Below are 24,259 nucleotides of genomic sequence, written 5' to 3' on the forward strand. Positions count from 1 at the left end.
ACCCATACTGTGTAATGCCTGAAAGGTGTGGTGTTTTCCAGCACTATTCAACCATCGGAAATACAATATGAGAAGAATATATATCCCGACAGTGTCTGCATGTTCTGGGTCTGTTACTGCAACACTGCACTGTATTTCACTTAGAGCTTAATTGGCTTCTTTTCTGCAGATTCTCTATGACAGCCACTTCATACAGTGCATAATACATTCAAGCACAGTTTCTGGTTAAAGCGGATCCTAATTGTGAGGATATGTCCTGTGAAAAATGCCAACAGTAGCTGTATCTCAACCTAAACTTTAAATGAGAGCATGTACTATTGCAACACTCTGCATGTCCTAAAATATTGCACTTCCACACAGTATCCCTCCTACGCACTCAAAGTGTATTTCTGTGAACTGTGGGAGGACGTAGCATGTTTTTTACTAGTTCTGTTGATCGTTGTCTTTCTTAAAACAAGCTTTTAATTGTACTTACAGTACTAAGTGTATTTGCTGTAGAACTATGGAGAACAGTTTTTAGTTTTCTTGTTTTTTGTTATTGGCATTAGTCGTGCATTTTATTTTGACACAAGTTCCTAAACCTGAAGCAATTAAGAGAATTTATGAGGCATCCTCACAGTAACTTGCCCACTGTCCATTTATTCTGATTTATTATTTTAGTGAGCCTACTTTGACATCTTCTAGCAGTCCAGCAACTACACATACACACACTTGTAACAAACTCCTACACGACTGTCTAGTAAGCAGCTCTTTTGCCAAGACTTTCAAATATTTTTGGTCACAGATATATGCGTATTTTTCTTTTATGAGTAAGTATTAACCCCATAATATCTTATTAATTGGAACCACATACTACAGCCATTTTCCTGCTCCATATCTAAAGATTCTGTCTTGATTAATATGTCCTCCTTATAGGCGAAGGACTTCATCCACTCAGAGCTTCTGGCCTACCTCTATTCATCTGGGGATCAGAACATCCTGATGGAGGAGTCGGCTGACCAGGCCCAGCGTAGAGACGAAATGCTGCGCATGTATCATGCACTCAAGGAAGCACTGGTCATTATTGGCGACATCAGTGCCAACACAATCTCCACCCCAGTACCGCCACCTGTAAATGACTCCTGGATGCAGGAAGCCAGGTGAGGGTTAACGGGGTGTGAATGTAATAGTTGAAACACTCTTTCTCTAATCACACAGGAGAATTCATGTGATCTTTGTGTTGGTTTTCATTTTCCTTTCCGTTTGTCATGCACTAAACTTTTTCTCAGTCCGACCGCTCAGCGCAGGCCAACTCCTACATCATCCCAACCCCCCAGCCGTCCACCTGCTGTGAGGGGACCAACACCAGGACCTCCCTTGAACCCTTCCCCTGCATTTGGAGCACCACTCAATCCCTCCCCGGCCTTTGGTGCACCCCCAATCCCCTCCCGCCCAGGCCCGCCCATCAATGCCTTCAATAGCAGTCAGGATCCCTTCAGTGCACCCCCACAGATCCCCTCCCGGCCTGCTCGTGTCCCTCCCAATATTCCCAGGTAAGTTTTATGATGTGACCAGCAATGCGTGGAAGGTGTTACTGTGATTTTTGTCGCACAGACTCTCTAACACTTTGTCTTTGACGTCACATCATCGTGTTTCTTTCGAGAGTTCCAGGCATGGTTTGTGGTTTGTCTGTCGTTTGTATACATACCTATTATTTCTGTATGCGTCATTCTTTCCTGAGTCTCAAGTTTCTCTTTGTCACTCTTCTTCCGTTCTTCTCTCTCTTCTGCTTCTGTTTGGGAAGTTTGGTTTCTTCACTGCCTCTTTGAGAGCACATCTCACTTCTTGTCCTGGTTTTTCTCTCCTCGTTACAGCCGAAGACCCCCTGGTGCTCCTTCTCACCGGCCCACCATTATTCGCCCTGCTGAGCCCTCCCTGCTAGACTAGACCTGTGGCCGAGTCCACCTAAGAGTGTGTGTATTTGTGTGTGGATGTGTGTATCTGCACAATATAGGCAGGGGCGGGGGCTCAAGGGGAGGGGCTGACTGATAGTAGTGCATAACATGCAACATCCAGCCGCATTGATGTCTGTTCAAGCAATGTTAATAAGCTGCTAATAATGTGTTTATAAATGCGCAGGAAAGAAAGCAAGCCCTTAACCACTTGAATATTGCATTTGACTGCTCTAAAAGAGGAAAACAAATGGCTCATCTGTGAGATGCATTCAGCTTCTGTCATTAGGAGATGATGTGTCAGATTCAATATTTTTTAAATGTAATAACTGGTTAATTTCCTTTACAGTTTATTTCCTGGCAAGGTTCTCAGCAGAAGTACATTTATTAAGTTATTAACTGGTACAGGCTGGGTTTTTCTCTCCCCTCCGCCCTACTTTTTTTCCCCTTCAAAATAAGCCTGGACGTTCAAGTCTAGGTTGGTCTTTGTAATATACACCCATAACCAGCTGTTCTCTCGGGTCTCCTGATTTCATATTGGAAAAGCAATGGCTTATTATCACTGTTCTTTTTTCTTCCCTTGTGTTGCTTTATTTGAGTGAATTTGTCCTTTTTAAATGACAGTTATACATGTAGCTTTAAAATGAAATCTTAATCTCAACAGAGTGTAAAAACAAAGAAAAAAAAAAAAAGATACAGAGCAGGGTTGTTTGACACTGAGAGAAATAGCTTCGGTTCCTCCTTCAACTATTATTTTCCTCAATGAAATGTTATTCATTGACCGTTATAATCCAAGCACTTCTAACCGCCTAGCCTTACATTAAGCCACTCATAGCAGGGATGCTGTAGCTTGTTACCATAACACTATGCACAAAAGTCCGGGGGGAGGGGTGGGATGGATGCTGTCTGCACTTTCTGGGAAGCTTTCTCCACTAATTTGGAGATGATCACGTCTTGAATTTTAATCCTTCTAGTCTCAGTCATACCTCAGTGAGGCCTACAGCCTTGGAGGAGAGTTAATTCCTGGATTAGCGGATTTAAATAGAACGGCGCACACGGTACAGTTTTCTCTCGGAGAGGATAAAACTTGATGAAGCTGAGGGGTGTGTGGACAGATCTGTGATTCAGAGCGTAAAGGTGGTATTAAGTATAGATCAGATGTTACGTCTCTGTCTGGGCTTAATTTTCAAGGAAATTTTCTCTCACTTATGCTTCCATGCATAAAATGATCCTGTATATAGCTGGCCTATTCTGGGGAGTTAGCTTATCTCTCATTTTATTATAGGGTACATGACAAAGCATGCTATCGATCATAATCCAAGCCCAAAATGTCAAAATACAACGGTAGTCATCAAATTAAAGAAAGCACTAGCACTCATTTCATAGATTAGACTTCAATAAAGGCGGGAAAAGAGATTATTTCATTGTGCTTTATTTAAAATCTGGGCATTTTTTTTTATTTTTTATTTTCCCCCATTTCTTTTGATGCTTTGGTAGCAATTGTATCATCTCTGTACAGGTATGTTCAACTCAGCCCCCCAGCTTCGCCTGGACTGTTACTTGGGGTTTTGCTACAGGGATTATCTGTCTAAACTTGGACGTGCACTTGGTTCAGCTGTGATTATTTGATGATGATCTTTTGATTGCTCTTTGAACGTATTTGACCATAATAAAAAAAAAAATATATATATATATTTTTAAGTCTTTAAGGGGAAATTGGGAGTTACATTGGGCACTTGTTTTCTGTTTTTTTTTTTTTTTTGTTTGATCAGTAGTGGTGAGCAGGTGCTGGGATTTGTGGTTTACAAAGGCACATCCTGTCAAGAGAAGCTCCCTAAGATGGTAGTCTGCTTCAAGGAAAGATGATTAATTAGCCAGACTGACAAATCAAAAAGCTGTTTTTAAAAAAAAAAAAAAAAAAAAATGCAGCAAGATCCCAAACCACTGCTTCTTGAGACAAAATGTGCCTTTTCTTCCTTTCTCAAGGTCTGGCTTTCAGTGACAGCACCAGGAAGAATAAAATATTCCTATCCGGTCTTTATACTGAAGATCTTTAATAATGGATCTTCCATACTCCCCATGGTACACAAATTTTAAACAACTAAAACAGATATTTATTGGTCTAGAGTTTAAATCTCTGTGATTGTCACTTAGACCTGCCCTTGGGAAGGCTAACCTGTAAATGGCTTGTCATATAGTAGGCTGTGAGCAAACTGCCTTTCTCCCTAATGGACGTACCCATCTTTCTTCGAACCCAACTCTCGGATCTGGAAGACGGGGATTGGAAACAACCTGCAAACATTTTTTTTTCTTCAAACCTTGTCAAGTGCCTCTGTAGCAATTAATTGATTTGAATAAACAACATGAACGGATTTAGAAAGGCGAGTAAATAAAGAGGTGTTGTGTACAATAAAGGGACTGGCTCTGGTGGTTGGTGTCTGTTTGTGTCTTGTGTGGTCTTCTCTCTTTCTCTCAGATAATGTATAGAGCATTTCCTGGTGGTCCTCTCCTTTCTCTTTGCTTTCGCTCTCCCTCTCTCGGGCTAAAACAAGCCCATATTCCTATGGCAACCTTCTACTTAACAGCCTGCAGAAATGCATCTTGACAAATCCTGTGGTGATGAGCAGGAACACTACATTTTTGCAACATTAACTTTTAATCATTGTTTCTCTGTGGGCCAAATCATCTTCCAATAACAGCTTCTCAGATTTTCTCTTGCAACACTAAATTGAGATATAATCATACATTTTTCACACTGATGAAAGATAAACTGTTGCTTTTAGTATTTAGATTTTTCCAGGCAGTATTTAAAATTCAAATGTAAAATGCACTTCCCTAGTATTTCCCTTTGCTTAAACAAAAGGTCCTTCTATCCCTCAGCCGGCACCCGCCACAGTACAAGTGTCCTTGCCGTTTTGATAACTGGATCCTGAAGGGTTAACATGTCAACGGCAATTCTTTACTGCGTGTCACCAAGAGATTAATGTCAGTTGTTCCTGAACAGGCGCCCAGCCCCTCGTCGAAACCAGCAGTGACCTTGGCCGCTCCGCAGTGAATGTGAAATGACTCCAATCAATGACAACAATGGGAGCAGAAGAGCACATTTTAATTTCACTTCATCAAAACAAAGAGGCACTCCCAATAACGCTGTTACAGTCCTGCAGCCTAACTGAAGAATTCAAACTGAGTGGCATGGTTCAGGGTTTTGTTTCTTTCTTTGGGATAATGACACTAATGATTGTGGGCACAAAAAGCTGAAATAGTTTGAAATCTCATGGTGTACTTTCAGTTCTCTGTTCCCAATCCCCCAGAAGACCTTAGAGCATTTGTTTTGTATCATTTCAGTTCTGGTGCCAACTCACAAAGTGCAGCAGGAGAATTGTATTATAATTTTTCATGTATCTGCTCAGTGATGCAAAAGAGAGAATGCCTTTCAAGTGGTGGAGCATTACCACAATAAAATGATTCATGGCAGAGTCTGTAACTGCTCACAGTTATAAAAATAGACACCTGGTTTTACTGACTTCTCCACCTTAGTACCACAAAGTGCAATTGCATGAAACAAGTGACTCTGATGCCTTTTTCCCCAGCTACCTGACTGTTATTGTTTTGTGTAATATTTAACTGTCATATAGTAAATCTAATCAGGGACTTTTCTTTTTATGATTATAAATATTTATTTTATTACAGTTACTCTTTTGCATCATTTTGTTGTTTTTTTGTTTTTAAAGCTTTTAAAAAGCTTCATCATGCGCTTTCATGAGGTGACGTATCTGATAATTAGTTTTTTGGTGTTCTGATAATCTTAGTTTCTAGATGTGCCAAATGTAGTGTTTGTAATTCAATAAACTTTCAAGGGAGAACAACTGACGTTCTAGCTTCCCTAATGAAACTTTTAACAAATACCGGTGCTACAGGCATCCACTACTGTGCTTTAAATGTGATTTCAGGGATGACACAAAAGCAGAAAGTGGTTTCCACAATGCATCAAAGGGAACAGTTTTTGACAATAAAAAAAAAATCCAGTGCAAAAACCAGCTTTTTAAAATGATGTAAACTATTCCTTTAAATTCAGCTCCCATGTCAGTTGAGTGTTTTCTGCTAGTCTTTCGTCGATGGAGGTAAGGATGGTTTTGTTATGTGCGGACCTGCTTGGTGTTGACAAAGAGGCGTCGGAGGGTGTAAATTTGAACAACAGCAACAGTGAGCATGACCGACAGGTTTACGCAGGACCAAAAGGACACTCGCCACAAGTTGTCCTCCAGAAGGTAGCGGTCTCTCGCCTCAAATGCCCTCAGCATGGTCTGGACCTGATGGCTTTTCTCCAGGTGCCGGTGCACAGAGTCCATTCTCGCCTGGAGGGGGACAAAAAAGACATTAAGTGGATTTAAACGAATGGCGCTGATATGATAACCAGTTGTAGAGTAAATTTAGATCCAGGACATGCATAATTTTATTTTCTGCTCTCACCCTGATGTCTTCCATTTTGTAGTCCACCATGCTGTCTGAAGTTACAGTCTCTAACCAATCATCTTGGCCTCCGTTTTTGCTGTTCTGATTATTAATGACGACCTCAAAAAACACCATCTTCTCTGACATTTTACTGAAGCTGTTGTCAAAACATAACCGGTAGTCTCCATCAACTGTGGGATCCACCCTACAGGAAAAAGAACATTTTGAAGACAGGTGGCCGATCGATATGAATCTCCCACATTGTATATGTCTTGATACACATTCAATCATCCGGGCAAGAAAGAGTTTATCTGGACAACTGCGAAAAACTGTGATGAAAAATTTCTCCTACTGAAAACGCAATGTCCGCTAAAATGTACGTTATTAGGTAGACTTTAGACCTTCTTCCCTTTAATTCAGTTCAGATTTGTATAGCAAAAATCACAACAGGCGCCTTCAGAATGATTTCTTCTGACCTCCAGAAGTGCCTAATTCAAGGCACAGATTCAACAAGGCGCTGTAAACAATCCTCTGAGATTTTGGTTCATATTAAAATGATGGCATCACACAATTGCAGCAGATTTGTCAGCCGCACATTCATGATGTGAATCTCACCTTTCACCACATCCCAAAGGAGCTCTATTACATTGAGATCTGGTGACTGTGGAGGCCATTTGAGAACTGTGATCTGATTTTCATATTCAAGAAACCAGTTCGACAGCTTTGCGACATCATGGCATATTATCCTGCTAGAAGCAGCCATCGGAAGATGGACACATTATGTTCTGTAAACCCAAAAGATGGTTTTATGTTTGTGAGGGGTTTTTTTTCTTGCTTTTTAAATTTTTTTAAAATCATTTTAGGGTTTGTAGCCTACAATTTAAAGCACCTTGAGATGACAGTGGTCATGAAGGAGCTATATAAACAGAACTGAATTGAAATGAAGCAAAAATCACAGCAGATCAGCTGTTTTTGAAATACTATGACCAGCCCATCTGGGAACAACAACAGTGTTGCATTCAAAGTCACCTAAATAACGTTTCTTCCCCAAAATGATGCTTACTTTGTCATCCTGAGCATACCTACATGCCTAAACACATTCATTTACTGCCCTGTGATTAGCTGATCAAATATTTGCATTAAAAAGAACTTGAACAGGTGTATCTAAGTCATTCTTTACGTACATTTGTTTAACTACTTTTTAATAGAAATACCAAAGAGCAAGAGAGACTGCTCATCTCAGACTGAACAGATACGCACATGTGGATACCATCAGACCTCCTGAAGTCAGAGACTAGCCGATGTCCGGTGGGTGAGAGGAGGATAAACCCAACATCCAGCCCTGACCCTGCGATCACCTGTAACAAAAACAGGGATTGAAGTCAGTATTTGCAAAGGTTTGAAGTCACAATCACACAGAATTCACTAACACAGCTCATTTCTTTTCATCCCAGACATGCAGCTTACATGTGAAGCTTCTCTACTTTACAGGTTCATTTGCAACAGCTGCCTGAAATTCAAATTAGAACCCTGATAGTAGCCTGAGCGACAACCTAGCTCACGTGTTATCCCACTGTCTGAGTTCTAGCCACACAGTTCTCAGCAGTTAAAAGTGTTTATTTCAGCACCTAAATAACCCACTAGTTAATGAAAAGCACAGGGTCAGACAAGTTTAACACCCAAGATAGGAAATTGATGAATTTTATCAGTGACTGACTGAAAAAAAAAAGGATTTTGTCAGATGTTTACTTCTGAAGCAGGACTGGAACTTAAGGATACTGAAGGTGTAGTTATGTTGTTTAATGATTGTGACTTAGGTTTCCAAATGAATGCATTAATGCTACACGGAGACATAAAGAGTCATGACTCAGAACCAGCACACCACCACAGCTGCAAAGAGATTGCAGTAACAGAGTGACCGCGATACTAACTGTGGTCTGATTATAGGAAGTTAACCAAAGGTTATTCTGAATTTTTGAAATGAAAGTTTCTTTGGATTTATGCATTGTTGTGTGTGTGTGTGTGTGTGTGTGTGTGTGTGTGTGTGTGTGTGTGTGTGGGTGGTGGGGAGATAATGCATAAAGATAGATTAATCATTTTGTGGGTTATTTTGCTCCCCCTTTGTGTTATGGCTTCTGCAGCACCAGTGGTTTTGTTATCTCTCTCTATGCAATGCCAAAGTCCAACACGTTTCTTGTTTTTGAGTTACATATTATACACAAACTTTTTCCGGCTAAAGCAAACATCAGAATAAACTCTGTCCGTGTACAGACAAACACCAAAGAGAGAAGTTTCCACTCACCTGGTATTCAACTTCCATGCTGTCGTTCATCGCCGTCCTTTGGTAAAAACACTCTGTGCTTCCAGCTGGTAAGAGGAACGTAAACCCCATGTTTTTGTTTGGGCCCAAACCCAAAGTCAATCCCAAAGTCAGAGTTAAATATGCCAGCAAACACAGCTGTGCAGACGCAGTCATCATGTTTTGGTGGCAGTGCATAGTCCATTTATTCTACTTTCACCAACTATGAGCCACTTGTTACACATTTGCTACACAGTTTTCTGCATATCTCTAATTGCTTACTCGCACTCTGACAGTTGGAGAATAGCCAATAGATAGCACCGCTTCCCTTAAAAGCTCAATGAGTGGAGCCACCGTTGCGACCAATAGCGCTTTGCGGTCTGAACAGCAGAGCTGACAAAGCTGACATGAAGTAATTGGTTTGTTTAAAAAAAAAAAAAAAAAATTCTACAAAATTTCTTCGAAGACAAAAGTGCTATGTTTTTCACATTTCATTTCCCCTTTCTCTTAATTTTCTGGTTTTTACACACGTAAGATCACTAACGTTGTAGGCGAACTACCTGACATTTTCCTTTAGGTGGAGCTGTTGATGAGATAAGAAAAAAAGAATAGAAAGCAGGCTTGATATTAAAAAAAAAAGAGGCACAAACATGATTTATGATGACTTCATGAATAAATAAATATACGTTGTATCATAAAGTTTTGAGTTTGTGGAGACTGGGTCCATGATTGCTGAGCTTAGTGTTCACAGAAAATGTTGCTGAGTGATTTCCATTGAACGGTCTTTCAATGGAAGATCATTTATTTACAGCCTAGAGACTATGTGATGTTATTTCTCTGTCACTTTATTATTTTATTCTTGATATATAGAAGAAGAAAACCCCCAAAACAAATCAACGAAACCCAAAACCACAGAGCAAGTGCCAATTTACAAATCACTGGAGGGCGACAGACTGAACAAACACTTTTCTTAATTTAATAAAGAGATAAAGAAAGGAAAATTATGTAATACTGTACTGAATGTGACTAAATGTGACTTCTCTCTTTTCAGAGTGAGTAATAAAATCTTAGTATGAAAAGCTCATTATTTTCTGACTTTTCTTGCCCAACCTTCCCTCTCCTTTCCCAGTTCTCACACCTCTCATTGGTAGATGGAGATCTGCCACCAGTCCTCACCGAGGCCTTCCCCAAACCACAGTCTCAGGCCTAGATCTGTGCTTGTTCCCCCCGCCAGTCTCTCCCAAGAAACACTCAAAGTGAAGATGTGAAAATGATAGGACAAATAAAAGACATTTACCACTGCTATTAGGAATTAATTAAACTGTCTTAGGTCCACTTGGGTCAGCAGACAGTAAAGGAAGTTCAAATTAATGTTCACTTCCTCTATAGTGCTCTGTGTCATATTTTGTTTCTGTTTGTCATACTTTTGTCATCATATATATATTTTCATCCTATGATTCACCTTGCATCGTTGCTCTCTCACTTTCATTGCATCATGTACACATTAAATCATCATTAATCATGTATTCCTAAGCAGGTGTTTAGAATGATCAAATGGAAACCACTTCATCATATTGTCCATTACTAGCATATTTCAGAACCACTTCACATACATTACTTTAAAAGGATGGTATGGTAAGCTCATACACTAATATGCTAATACAATCCAAGCAGCTGGTAGATCACTGGAACATGCTTAAACAGAAGTTTTATTGAAAGGATGTACCCCCACGCTTCCTTCCCCTTTCTCATTTCTCATTTCTCAGGCTTCTCATTAGTTTACGGGGATCTGCCTCGTCAGGGAGCCTCCATCAGTCCTCTCTGAGGGCTTCTCCAAACAGTAGCCTCGGCTCTGTGCTTATTCCATCTGCCATTTTCTTACAAGAAATGTTGTCTAATCTAATTGAGGATGTATTTGATGATGATGATGGTATTTGTTGGGTTGTAGGACATGCTGGAACTGTATTAGTGACAGTATTTAACAGTAATCTTGTACTTTGTTATATTTACGTGTATAGTCCACTACAAGGTCAAAGGTCGGGAATCCTTTTCAGCACTAAGCTGGTAAAATGTCTTTCCCCGTATGTCCATCACATCTTTTCTCATCAGAATGTGAAATTGTCCAGCCCCTCACCTACTGAAGCCTCAGTGACAAAGTACATCTCACTAAAACTGAATTTTAACCTTCTTGGATCTTCTAAATGGTGAATATTGATACATTTAATGTACTCCGTTCATTCCATTCATTAAGCTTCTCTCTGGACATGTCCAAACCATCTCAGCCCTGCCTCTCTAACTCTGTCATAGCAGGTCTCACTGTCATCTTGTAAACCTTCCCTTCCATTGTTGCCGCTATCCTTCTGTCAAGAATCATCCCTGACACTCATCTACACCCACTCCACCCCCTAAGGGTGGGTGGTGGAGTGGGAAGGTGGTGCTTCCAATGACATTTAACAAAAATTGAAGTAGGTAAATAACTGAAAGAAATTCCACTATTAAATCCATATCTTAAAAAAAAAAAGAAGCTTTGTGTGGCCTTCAGAAAAAATATTTTTTGTACCTATGAGACTGGCAAGAATTTAAAAGAATCCCTAAATTATTTTAGGTAAAATAAGTATAGTCTTAAAAAAGCGATGTCGATTTTTCAAAAACTAGTCCACCACATCATCCCAAGAACAAACTGTTTGATGCAAGAACCCTAAAGTGCCATTACAGGAACTGTAGGTCAGGTATGAGGGTTAGAGTGCATGCATCTCGAATCAACCAGAGATTGCACATTTGACCTACATTGCAAAACCGTTGCAGCTGTTTAGAGCAAAACAGCAGTTTGCAATGACCTTACAGGTCGTTTGGAATATTGTGCTCTGGAGACACAAATCAAAGTTAGAGTTGTTCAGCAGCACTAACAGCAGACCAACCAAGGACAGCTTTGCCACATACTGATGGAAACTTTATTGTGTTGTGGTTGTTTGTTTCCTGGGGGATAAACGGCTCTCTGCCATTGCCATTCAGCTTTGAATTCATTCTGCATTCTGCTTAACATGAGGCCATCTGTGCCAAAGCTGAGTGGACTTTTAAGACAGCGATGGCCCTTTACACCAAGGAACGACTTAAGAAGGAATCACTCAAAAAGAAGAAGTGAAGTGGAAAGTTAAGTCAAAGGCAAGATTGAAATGACATGTTCTTGCATTTTACGCTAAGACTATGTCACAGATTGGTGGAAAATTACACCTATACATTTTTTAAATTAACTAATTTCCCCTGTGTCCAAGCATAAAATGTTTATCTGTAGGGAAAGCGTCCAACAAATTGCATTGGGTGTGCATATTTTTTTCCCCATGACTGTTATCACCCTCATGTAGAAGCTAAACGACTTTTTCCTGCTAACCAATGGGATGCTAACTGTTTACTAATTAGATGCTAGTGAAGATAATGAAAAATTATATTAACCAGTGCTACGTATTACCAGCACTGACTGGATGGAATATGCATACTGTTTAAACCTCAAAATACTTTCTCGTAAAATAACCAAGCCTTGGGAGAAAATATATACATTTTAAACCCATTACTTAAGGTGGCTTGTGACCTTTTAGGGTCTTTCACAAATGTGCTTAAAGTGACAAAGGACATATGTGTACAACTTTGGTCTGTTACTGTAACTGTCAGACCAAAAAGAGTGTTAACGAGGGAGGAAGTGGGACTGGAGACATTCTGCACTGCTGCTGCACTGAAGTGGGAGGGTGTAAATGGGGAGGTCAGAATGCATTGCTCTGGGTCTTCCACTCACTGAATGTCGCCTTCAACCGTGACACTTCAAAAACGATTTATTGACTACACTGGAAAGAGTGACATAACCTCGGAGTATCCTTTGGGTGCGTGCAGTTCAAGTGCACGTTGGAAGCTCTCAAAGGTGCTTTGGTGATACATCTCAAGACTTCTGTCTCTGATTGCTGGTAAGTTTGCTCCACTTGAACCAACCAGAAGTAAGCCCACCCATTCTGAAACTTCTTCACACTTGCCTGTCTCTCAGGTCTCTCTGTCTTTACTGTCTTTTTGAAGTAGCAGCAGCTACTTCAGTGAGAGCGCCTCACTGAATTCTTTTCCATTTACAGAAAAAACCCAGAAAGTATGGAGAAGATTAAATATCCCTCTGTGTGTGTGGTGGACACCCATGCCACAAGGCCTCCAGTGCCCCCCAGGCTGATCCAGATGCGAAAAAAGACCGGGGTGGCTCAGATCCTGCTCTTCATGCTGGTGAGCGTGGCGCTGTGCGGCATGGTCATAGAAGCATGCTTCATCTATGGACTCTACCAGGCCGAACATGTAAGTATCACCATTTCTGTACCTTTTGCAATTTCATTCTATGATTTATTATTAGCTCATTGTCTCGGTAGATCTTTTTTCCATTAAATATCTGTTTCAACGCCTCTGAATCTCGCTTTCATTGTAAGAGTTTATTCATTGTTTACCACAGTGTTCTCACTTCCAGTTTTCTTTTCGTACTTTTTCACAGTATTCTCCTACATATTTTCTGTCAGTCATTTTAATAACACTTTCACTCAATCAGAAGTATTCGTAATCAGAAATGCGTTTGGTTAAAGGTCACAGCAGATTGCTACAGGTCTTGATTTTCTTTAAACCTGAGTTTTTGTTTTATATCATTGATATTGTCATAATTAAACATGTAGATGCATAAATAGGCATAAAAATGTAGATTACTTTGAGCTGTATGTGAGAAAGTTATTAAAAATGTAAATTTCCACAACAGAATAGAATAGAATAACAGTTTGACTTAGAGAAGATCCTATTGCAGAGATTCTTTATGCAATATGTATGTCTGGGTATCTGGAAGGGTTTGTGACGCAAACACAGGGGCTCTTGTGATAGAAATTCTGCTGAGATGAATTTATTTTCAGTAAAAACTGCTGATCATGAATTTATTTCACTATTATGGGGAAGAGGGCCAAGCACACATGGAGAAGTACTCTAAAGTCCAGCTCATTTACGGACAACTTTAATGACGTGCATGTGGGGAGGGGGCAGACATACTTTCTGAGGCGGTGGACGTACAGAGTCAGTTTCCTGTACAGCACTGATGCACTGTGTAGCTGTCACGTATTATAGAACAGAATAACAGCAGTGGCATTTTTGAGTGTGTGCACAGTGTACAAACAAGGGATGATGGCAAAAAGGAAGTGGTCTACTTCCGGTATCATGATAGCAATCTACTTTCTTCTGTCCTACCATTCTCTGCAGAAAAACAATGCCTGTTACAATTACATTTTAATATTGTTAAACTTCTATTTTCACAACTTTGTTATCCACAAGAGCCGATTGCATCTACGCATCTACATGTGCACGCTCAAAAATGCAAATGCACATTAAAAATACATTAACCCTCTTTCGTTTTCGTTGCAGACCGACTCAGAATCGATCTCTAAGCTCATCGGAGGTGAGTCTCAGCACTTTAGACACAGATGACGAGCACCTTCCGTTTACTTATTCCACACTAGATAAATAATGTTTCGTCCTCTCACAGTTACAACTGCCACTGAACAACCCAGTTATGGTATTCCTCCCTCTAAACCGGTTGCACATCTGACAGGTAAAAACAGCATTTCCCTAACTGCCAGAAACATAATGTTTCAGTTATTACCAAGATGCATAATTAAGTACATATTGCTCTTCACAGTGTGATGTTTGCACTTTATTTTATTAGAATGATTACATTTGTTCTTATATTTTTCAGATGGACAAGATGTAGCTCATGCAAAAAACAAAATGGCATGGAGCATGAATGCAGACCCTCTCCTCTATGAAATGACCTACAAAGACAGAGAGCTTAAAATTGAGAAAGAGGGTTATTACTATGTCTATTCCAAGGTTTTCTTCTCAGACAGCAACGGATTTCAGCATCGTATTAGCATGCATACTGACAGGTATTCAGGGAATATCACCCTCCTGCAGTCCAGGAAATATCCTTCACATTCAAAAGTCAGTCAAAAAACACAATCCAACAGTTACCTGGGTGGAGTGTTTCACCTTTATAAGGATGATGGTATTTTTGTGGACGTGAGTGACACTGCAAAAATTGTACGCCACAAACCCTCTGAGAATGTCTTTGGTGCCTATATGATATAGATGCCACATAAAGGCTCTAAATGAGAGTAAATTAAAACCTATAAGTCCTCTCAGGGGTTTGTGATTCTCTTTGACATGAAAAAGCAGGTCCGTAACCGCAAGGAAGGCAAGTGTCAAATCCTCTTTGTGCCTTTGCACGTTGCAAAGTGCAGGGCTGTGCTGCCAGCTTTGTTTCTGCAGATGTAACTCTCAATTTTGTTTTATAAGTGTAACGAACAGTCGGACAACAGGGAAATTTGATATGCTTATATGCTTGTGTATTTGCTTTAAAACAAAACTTTGATTGTTAAAATATGATTTCTAACAGTTCATTTCTAATATATATATACATATTTCACAGATTGAACTTCAGATTGTTGCTGAGTGTTCATACTAATATCAAAAATAAGACTGTAACCTTTCTTTTTCCTACTTGCTGTAACACGTACAGCACACTATTTATGAATTTGTTTTTTATTATTAAAGAAAAAAGCTCATTTTTCTGTATTTATATACATTAAGTCATACAGTGCAATGAAATAAACACATAATAATTTAAAAGACCTGTTTGGTTTGGTCTTTTTTGTTAGCCATGCACAGTAAGGGAAGTGTATTCACTTCCTGCCGTGAAAGATGAGACCGTGATACAGGCTCAGTGGTCTCTGTATTAAAAATGTTGTCGCCCACTCAGTCCAACCACACAGCAGTTACTGGAGGAACTTTTTTTTTCAATACCACAATGGCCCAAAAAGTAAAGTGTCATCATGTCAGCTTCTTCTCACCTGAATGTATACTGGCAGCAACATTATTTAAGGTTTAAAGGTTTAAAGTGGATGTGAAAAATGTCAACGTCTTCATTGTTGGTTTACTTTTCTATTTACTACTTTTTTTCAGTAGATTACATCGTTTCTTTTCAAGTCACATCTCGGCACAACGTGCAACCATGACAAGGTCTGTGCGAACGAGAAGCTCTTTGAAGCTTTTTTCTTTTTCCCCTTTTTTGTATGTCCCATGCAGTCACTGTTATACTTTCCCTTCATCTATGTGTGTTCGAAGAAGACACCCACAGAGTTGTATATTTGTAAACTGAAAAGGAAGTGGTAGTGGGGGCTGCCGGGGGGAGGGGGGTGATAGCAGCAGATTGCTTGGCTGACTCACTTTCCAACCCCAGACCCAGAGAGAAATGGCTGGTGAAAATGAAGCAACATGTGTGTGTGTGAGTGTATGTGAATGAATATGTGTATGTGCATGTATGTGTTTCTATGGGTGGGTGTGTAGGCTGAGTGATTTCTCTAATTAATTTTCCCTCAGCCAAGTATGGATTACTCAAATTGGGAAAACACACTTGAGAGCTGAAAGTGTAACTCCAGTCCAGAGTTTAGTTATCCATGAGCTGAATGATGTTTTCTCAAGTCTTCTGGTCTTTTAATAACACATGTGTGAGTCATGATCTTCCAGCGCTGGCTGACCTGTGAAGTGTGAGAGACGACGGTAGCGCAGCAGCGCGAGCTGTATCAGCTGTGTAGTTTCGAGGCCAAGCATGACTTGTATAGAGAATTTGTGTGGGCTGAGAGTACTCTATCACCGGTTATGACATGAACCAAAATCTTTACACTTCCGTATATGAAATCAACATTTTCCATTTATAAAGCAGGTCTGTGTGAGATATTGATCTCTTGAGCACTGCTGATTTTTACAATCAACTTTTGAAATAAGGCAAAAATGGCCTCTTAAATTGAACCTTTTTTTTGGCTAAAATCACACAACATAGTTTATGGAGAATATATTTTTTTATGCAAAGCAAAACTGAAAGAGGAGCACAGCAAACAGTCCGCAGCTAAATGCTGTCCCCTTGTGTTGGTACAAATAACAGTTTGGGCTTCTGTGGGGGCTTTCCCCCCTCTTCAGAACAACTCTAAAACTTTGAGTGGGGTGAACTGTAACTCATCCACTGGAGTTAGGGATCAGTTTTTGTGCCCTTGGTGCTTTTTTAATCTATTATCTGATTAATATTGTGGCTGTCTGTGAGATACAGGCCACCCCACAAGTCTACACTTGAGTTAAAGTCTAGTATTTTATTAGTGCAATACTAATTAACCAATATAAACGCTAGTTAGCTGAAGAATTAGTACTTCATCTATATCAGGTGCCTTCTGGCTTCAAAAAGAGGTGAGCAAAACAATTATATTTTTGTTATTTAGTATCAAATCATAACAATAATCACTTTGGTTTGCTTTATATCACGAGGTAAAGACCCTGCAAAAACACAGAAAACACCAAGCCTTCACTAATGCTGTGTCTGTACAGAGTTCTGAAGCCTGACTAAAACTCTTCAAATAAACCAACAATCAAAGGACCAGCTATGAGCACCTGGCAACAGTGAGAATGACAAACTCCCTTTTAACAGGAAGAAACCTCTGGCAGAACCAGGCTCATGGAGGGTCAGGGACTGGAGGTTGGGGCAGGGAGACAGGACAAAAGAGCTGAAGTAACACTGCATAATGAGAATGACCCAGGAACCTAGGCCTATTGCAACATAATTGAGGACGAACCCAGGATCATCTGATCCAGCCCTAACTATAGGTTTTATCAAAAAGGAAAGTTTTAACCTCAGTCTTGAAAATAGTCTTAAAATGTTGCTAAAATTCAATGTGGGAGCTGGTTTCACAGAAGAGAGGCCTGAAAGTTGTAAGCTCTTCCTCCCATTCTTCTTTTAAATATCCTAGCAACCACAAGTAAGCCAACAGTCTGAGACTGAAGTGCTCAATTGGGGTGATATGGTACTATGAGGTCTTTAAGGTAAGACAGGGCCTGATTATTCTAGAACTGGTATATGAGGAGAATGAATGATGAAAAGCCAATAATGGAGAAACATGCTCTCTCTTTCTAGTCCCTGTCAGTACTTTTACTGCAGCATTTTGGATCAACTGAAGGCTTTTCAGGGAGATTTTAGGAGAGCCCCGTCCTATCGAATTACAGTAGTTCAGCCAAGAAGTAATAAATGCATGAACTAGTTTTTTAACATCACTCTAAAATTAGATGTTTCTAATTGTAAAGATATTGCACAAATGCAAAAAAACAGTCCTACATATTAGCTCAATATATACACTGAAGGATGTAAAACGACTCTAAAATTTCTCCCAGTTTTACTGGAGGCCAAGGTAATGCCATTCTAAGTATCCAGTTAGACACCAGTTGCTGTAATTTAGAAGCAGGAAATAAGAGATCATCCAGGTCTTTTTGTCTTTAAGTTGTTCTTGCAATTAACTAATTGGTGAGTGTTATCTGGCTTCATGGGCAGATAAAGTTGGGTGTCATCTGGATAGCAGTGAAAATGTACCCTTTGCTTTTTAATGATAGTGGCTGTATAAAGTCAACAGAACTGATCCTCGCATGGAACCCTGCGGAACTCCATAATTAACCTTAGTGTATGAAGTGTGTGTGAAGAGGACTGTCCCTTTATGCAAACAAATTATATGTTCTTTCCAATTGGAATCCATTAGATAGATATGATTCATTCATGACCTTCAATTATGCTGTTTCTGTACAATGATGAGTTCTGAAACCTCACGAAACTCTTTAAATAAACCATTCCTCTGCAGATGATTAGATCAAAAATCTGCAGTTGATCAGATCAAAAATACCCAACTTTGCAGCTTTAAAACACCATATTTACAGCTTGATTCAAAAATGGTCTAGAACTGTGTGGATAGTGTTAATTAATAACAGCTTTATGGAGATACAGGAGCTGCTCAGCTGCTGGACACAGACAGCTGTAACTGACCTGTGTGTGTGTGGGTTAGGCTTCACCTCTGCTATTAAACGTGACCTTTCCACTGTGTTTGTGCTATTGTTGTCTTTAGTAGAATTTTAATTGGATTAGCTGTTAAATTATGATGCCTGTTGTGCGGCGGTAACCATCCAAGAGATCTGTACTTGAATTTTAACAAGAAAAATTCTTCTATTGTTTTAGTCTTTTGCTAAATATCAGAAATTTGTGTCTGCGCATAGCACTCTTGTAGCACAGTAGTGTATATATCCAAAACTGGGTAACCCACACACAATACTCTACATGGCTATTTAACACTACAGGCTGGAGGAAAAATATGTGAGTGAGAAATATTTGAACTTTTAAAGATTTGACATCACTATCATTTTGATTCAAGATTAAAAAAACCGCTGTGACTGGATTTACAAGCTTACTCATTTCAGACATTTTCTAGTCTGACAAATCTTTTATTGTAAGAGGTGGCATATTGATAAGGGTTACAAGAAGAAACTGGAAGATTGTTATTCAAAAAGTGCATGCTGTAAACATGTTTCTAATGTCTAAGTTCTCTCCATGATGTCTGGGCAAAAATGATGTGTAGAGGTTATACACTTTCTCTGTGTGAATACACCATTTATTATCTTGACATTGGGCAGTGGAAAGCAGTAGGAAGGGAGCACCCAAAATCAACCCATGCAAATGCATCTAAGGCCTCTAATAAAAGAGACAGAGTGGGTGGTAGTTTGCTATGTCTGCTATCAATTTTTACATCCTGGACCTCTTCGCTGCAATCGAAAGCTGTGGTAGCAACAACTAATTGACAGAGCACTGAGAGATATGGGACTCGTTTGTGGCTGAGGTTTGGAAAACAAAAGTTTTCAAATGAAAGCTGGAAAATGTGCCTCTTGACTGTGATGACTAATGTTCCAGTGACCTTTTTTGCTGCTTTACTGTATCTCTGTCACTGCAATTTAGGTCACTGGATGTGACTTTGAATGCTTTGTATGAGAAGCATTTCTTCTGTTTGCTTTGTCAAGAGTCAAGAGGACATATTCTTCGACAGCATATAGACAGGGAGGGTCCCGCTGTATCTTTCTATTAGTGATTATGTGGTAATCCAATGTTAACTCATGACCTCTCACTTTCATATGTAGGGTCTCATAAATGACTCAAACCCAAAAGCCCTTAATCACTGTTATCGTGTCCTTTGATTCATATTGAGTTTGTTTTTGTTTTACAGTCACATCAAATACAATAAAGACAGTGAACATTTTTAACTAAGACGTACTCTTATTTTTTTCATAACAATGGTTAAAGTCAAATTTAAACACACACATTTAGCAGGTCTCACAGAAATCTTTTCAAATGCATAAGCAGCTTCCTCTTCCACTAAAACATCAAAAAAAAAATACAAAAAGTGAAAAAACCCAGTATTTCTTTCAAATCTCAAACACATGAAACTTACCGCAACAACCACTGCGACTTGTGTTTTCACGTGTCACAATGTATAGTACATGTAGTCAAGGATGTCTGGAGCTTATCAAGTCATTTCACACTTAACTTTAGACTAATGAGATGAAATACTCAAGTATGTTATTGGTCAAGTAAATCAAAACTACACCTTTGTTCTTTCCAAATATGAATTACATTCTTTTAACAAACAAAGTCAATTCTCTACATAGATTCCAGTGACTCACTACCAGTTTGCGACTGGTACACCCTGTGGAACATTATCACTGAGAAAATAAACATTCATAGATTATTAGCTGACCTGCCATGGGGTTTTTTGTTACATCCATTATGTGTCTAAATCATATGCTGCACATGGTTTTTGTTGAGAGAAATAAATAAATAAACTTAAATACAGAATTCATACAATGTTAACAAAACAAGAAATGAATCAGAAATTAGAAAGTATAATCTGTGCAAACATCAAAAGCAATCTCCTGCTGAAAAATGTGACACTTCAGCACAATAAATTCTTGAAATCAACTACTAGATATTTTAAACATGCAAAGCTCAAGTGAGATCTGTCAATTCTGAACAACGCTTCAAAGTTTCTGTTTAAAACAGCTATTTGAGAACAATGAAAACAATCCAGCTTTGGTTCTAATCCATTAAATACACAATACATTACATACATTGCGCTGTTTTCAAGTGTGATTTTGTAGTGATGATACAACCTGAGACCAATACCCGGTCTGCTATATCTACTTTACAAAACTGAACATCATTGGATCATTATAAACCCTGTTTAAGGTGAGCTCTTTCTTTTTTTGCAGACCGGAATGTAAAAAGAGACGAGGTTTTCATCCAACCTCTTATTGAATTCAGCTTTTTTTTATGCATCTTTTACAGAAATTGTTTGGTAAATTGCTAATCTGGCGATCAACAGACCATCCATCCAAAGTGAACAAGTACACCCAACAAGATTCAGACTAGGTTTGCTTCAGTGTGGGTTCCAAAGCTGGAAAGGTGTCGTGCACTATGCCAAAAATAATGAACTTACATCTAAAGCCGTGGCATGAAGATGATACCCAGGTGAGTTTTACTCTCATTTTTATCAACACACTTGAGTAATAAGTTACTAATGTTGACTTTCAGTATTGCTCCAGCACCGCACTCCACTACCTTGCTGAGAATACCTGTGGTGTTTGTTTCTTTGTTAATTAAGCCCATTAGGAGAGTTTTTTTTGTGCCGTCCTGTATTTTCACCAGCTCCACAGTGGATCGATTTGCTGTGGAACAGCCTGAAACGCTGGGATCCATTGTAACCTGAAGATTTAGGAAATAGTATCCATCCACGTTCGTGCTCAGGCCATTGTTGACTTTTGAAATCAGGGTTTTATCTGAACGAATTGGACTCCATGTTATATCACTTTCATCTGTGGAGGACATAAAATAGACTGCTATAGATGCTAAATTTGTTTTTTCTATATTCAGTTTTTAAATCAAATTTTTTCCTGAAGTAAAGTACATTTGACTGTATTCATTTATTTACTGACTGTATGTATTTCATGGGATTACATTTTTTTTCTTCTGACAAAGAAAGTATAAACACAGCAATATTTGAATGGGGATATGATAAATTTTAAGTGGAGATAATAAATTGAAATAAGAAAAACATTACCTTCCTCAAACTTAAAGCTGAGCATTTTTCCTGTAATTGAGGAGAGGCTAGAGGGGGCGGTGGTTGTCTGTTGAAAGAAGAAGAAGGGATTTATCACTCTCAAAATAGTAACAGTAAATGTGGTGCAAACATGACTTCCAGGGACACACACTCAGGCCCAGAGAGGCTGCAGTTTATTCAACGTGAGACAACAGCAGCTTACAGCATAGACTGTGTACTAACTTCAGAAGGAAAATGAAGAGACAACAGTTGAGTTTAGTGGCATTTCCCCGAATGTGGCAATGACGTCACTGAGCTTCCTCCAAGAGGGGAGGAGAGTGGTTAGACATACGTAACTCATAAGAAATGGAATTAATCTGACATACATAGTGCAGCATCTATCTCGCTTACTAAACATGTGTACTTATAGTAAATACATGTAACATCAGCAGGACGTCTTTGTGGCATGAAATAAAGGAAAATGGACAGAGGGTGAATGTTTAACACAAAAGTCAGGAGAGAAACACAAACTCTGAATAAATCTTAGAAATGATGGATAGCTTACCCATCTCTTTTCCGTGGAGGAAATTTTGGATGATTCTACAGCACTATTTTCCTAAGATTGGAAAAGGAAACAAAAGTGCTTATACTAAATACTGTAAGAGGATTTCGGGGTGGAAACTGACTGAAACTCTGAAATTTAGGTGCAATTGTGAGTTTTAACATAGTTCTACAAAAGAACTAGCTGTCATCCAATTTCTTTTAGGCAATCATTTGTCAATAAGATGCCTTCTTCACTGTTTAAACATTTAAATATGTTTATTTTCTATAAAACTACAGATGACTTATATTTTCTCCCAGTAATAAACTTGCGTTTGAATGAAGTAAGGCATCCATGGTGCTGTATTACTGTATCTTATTTTATTCTATGGGAAACCAACTAAACCTGAACCTGAACATTATGAGAAAGCTGTCACTGGGTGTTATGACGGGGGTCTGTAACCAAATGTAGACCACAGGCATAGGTGTCTTTCTCACCAGCTATGCTACAAAAACCACAAAAAAGAACAGCTGTACGGCACAGATGTTGATTTTTTTTTCTGCCCTTCGTGTAATTTATTCAAAAAATGATCATACTATTGTAATGTTTTAACCCTCCTGTTATGTTGCGGGTCAGATTGACCCAGAATAGAAGAGATGTCACATGTCATCTGCATCACTACAGAAAATGAAAAAAAAAAATCAAAATTATAAAACAAAATTGTAAAATAATCAATGCCAGTGTTTCTGACACTTTTGGATGAGTAAATTTGCCCAAATGAACCCAGGAGCATAATTGGTGTTCCTGGAAACCAACATAACAGGAGGGTTAACATAGTTCTACAAAAGCACCAGATGTCATCCAATTTCTTTTAGGCAATCTTTTGTCAATAAGATGCCTTCTTGACTGTTTAAACATTTAAATATGTTTATTTTCTATAAAACTACAAATGACTTCTATTTTCTCCCAGTATTAAAACTTGTGTTTTGAATGAAGTAAGGCATCCCTGGTGCTGTATTACTGTATCTTATTTTATTCTATGAGAAACCAACTTAACTCAAAAACACTGAACATTATGCGAAAGCTGTGACTGGGTGTTATGACGGGGGTCTGTAACCAAATGTAGACCACAGGCATAGGTGTCTTTCTCACCAGTTACCAGCTACTACCAAAACCACAAATAAGAGCAGATGTACGGCACAGATGTTGACTTTTTCTGAAGTTCATGTTATTATTCAAAAAAATGTTCATGCTACACTAACGGTTTTAAAAAGAAGTTACCTTTTTTTGTCTAATCACTAATCACCATAGTTAAAGTATTATTCAAAGAGTTCTCACCAAGCCTTTATGTCCTGCTGTGAAGTATAGAACGAAGAACACAATTAGGAATATGGTGATTACGGTGTTCCACAACACGAGGATACGGATCAGTAAATTCTGGGTAGGCTCCGGCATCGTCAGTCAAACAGCAGGGTTCGGAGCGCTCTTAGCCCGGGGAACGCAGGAAGATAGATGTTAAGAAACGACGACTGTACAAGTCCTGAGTTTCCTCTGCTGTGCACTGATGTGTTACTTCGCTTCCTGAGCTCACTGTGTGGCCTAAGTATCTGAAGTATCCAAATGGTACTTTCCCCTGTATGCTACTGAAGGGAGACACAGCCAGATTATATCTATATCTCTAAAGGGACTGGCCCTTTTCTCCTACTCACCACAAGTCACACAGACAGGAACAATACTGACAGCTGGGAGAAAAGGAAGGAGTGAAACTTTGACATAAATATATGTTGAAATGTGTTCTTAACTTCCTTATTTATGAAGAGACTGTTAAAGTGAAAATTTTAGGATATTTTCGTGGTTATTACAACACTGAAAATCATTACTTTGCTGATTTTTTTCTATGTGTATTTCTCCACTAATATTAAAATGGAAGGGTAAAGATGTGTACCAACATGACAATATGCCTCTGTTACAGTTTATCCTTAAAAATATTTGTTTGGAACTGACGCAAGCATCATAACCAGAGATAAAAATAGTAAAC

General features: G+C 39.0%; 4 protein-coding genes across 11 annotated transcripts in view; 2 read left to right on the plus strand and 2 right to left on the minus strand.

Moving 5' to 3' along the window:
- dnm2a (dynamin 2a) overlaps window positions 1-4,360 on the plus strand; it is a 31,396-nt gene extending 27,036 nt beyond the window's left edge. For all 7 annotated transcript variants that reach the window (XM_085454444.1, XM_085454439.1, XM_085454437.1 and 4 more), the window contains 3 exons: window positions 916-1,139; window positions 1,269-1,532; window positions 1,854-4,360. In XM_085454444.1, coding sequence (XP_085310570.1) covers window positions 916-1,139; window positions 1,269-1,532; window positions 1,854-1,926 — 561 coding nt within the window. In that variant the 3' untranslated portion in view covers window positions 1,927-4,360. The remainder of the gene's footprint in view (window positions 1-915; window positions 1,140-1,268; window positions 1,533-1,853) is intronic.
- Window positions 4,361-5,018: 658 nt separating this feature from the next.
- LOC146711560 (transmembrane emp24 domain-containing protein 1-like) lies at window positions 5,019-9,106 on the minus strand. Its single transcript, XM_085454446.1, has 4 exons — window positions 8,686-9,106; window positions 7,644-7,741; window positions 6,402-6,588; window positions 5,019-6,286 (listed from the first exon to the last, which is right to left on the minus strand). Exons 1-4 carry the CDS (start codon window positions 8,878-8,880, stop codon window positions 6,068-6,070), a joined length of 699 nt encoding a protein of 232 aa, XP_085310572.1. The 5' UTR covers window positions 8,881-9,106; the 3' UTR covers window positions 5,019-6,067.
- A 3,251-nt stretch (window positions 9,107-12,357) lies between these two features.
- On the plus strand, window positions 12,358-15,365 carry tnfsf14a (TNF superfamily member 14a). 2 transcript variants are annotated; one of them, XM_085455454.1, is made up of 5 exons: window positions 12,358-12,635; window positions 12,795-13,005; window positions 14,101-14,134; window positions 14,222-14,287; window positions 14,432-15,365. In XM_085455454.1, exons 2-5 carry the CDS (start codon window positions 12,811-12,813, stop codon window positions 14,821-14,823), a joined length of 687 nt encoding a protein of 228 aa, XP_085311580.1. In that variant the 5' UTR covers window positions 12,358-12,635; window positions 12,795-12,810; the 3' UTR covers window positions 14,824-15,365. The 2 variants fall into 2 exon arrangements, with proteins under 2 accessions (XP_085311580.1, XP_085311581.1); XM_085455455.1 differs by lacking the exon at window positions 12,358-12,635 and having other exon boundaries at window positions 12,706-13,005.
- Window positions 15,366-19,056: 3,691 nt separating this feature from the next.
- Window positions 19,057-23,838, minus strand: LOC146711562 (uncharacterized). The gene is made up of 4 exons (XM_085454448.1): window positions 23,560-23,838; window positions 22,246-22,296; window positions 21,702-21,768; window positions 19,057-21,456 (listed from the first exon to the last, which is right to left on the minus strand). Exons 1-4 carry the CDS (start codon window positions 23,674-23,676, stop codon window positions 21,083-21,085), a joined length of 609 nt encoding a protein of 202 aa, XP_085310574.1. The 5' UTR covers window positions 23,677-23,838; the 3' UTR covers window positions 19,057-21,082.
- Between the last annotated feature and the right edge of the window lie 421 nt (window positions 23,839-24,259).

Source organism: Copadichromis virginalis, linkage group LG4 (genome assembly GCF_057382275.1).
Source record: "Copadichromis virginalis isolate Kocher_CV1m ecotype Utaka linkage group LG4, C_Virginalis_male_GT1.1, whole genome shotgun sequence".
In the NCBI taxonomy this organism is placed as follows: Eukaryota; Metazoa; Chordata; class Actinopteri; order Cichliformes; family Cichlidae; genus Copadichromis; species Copadichromis virginalis.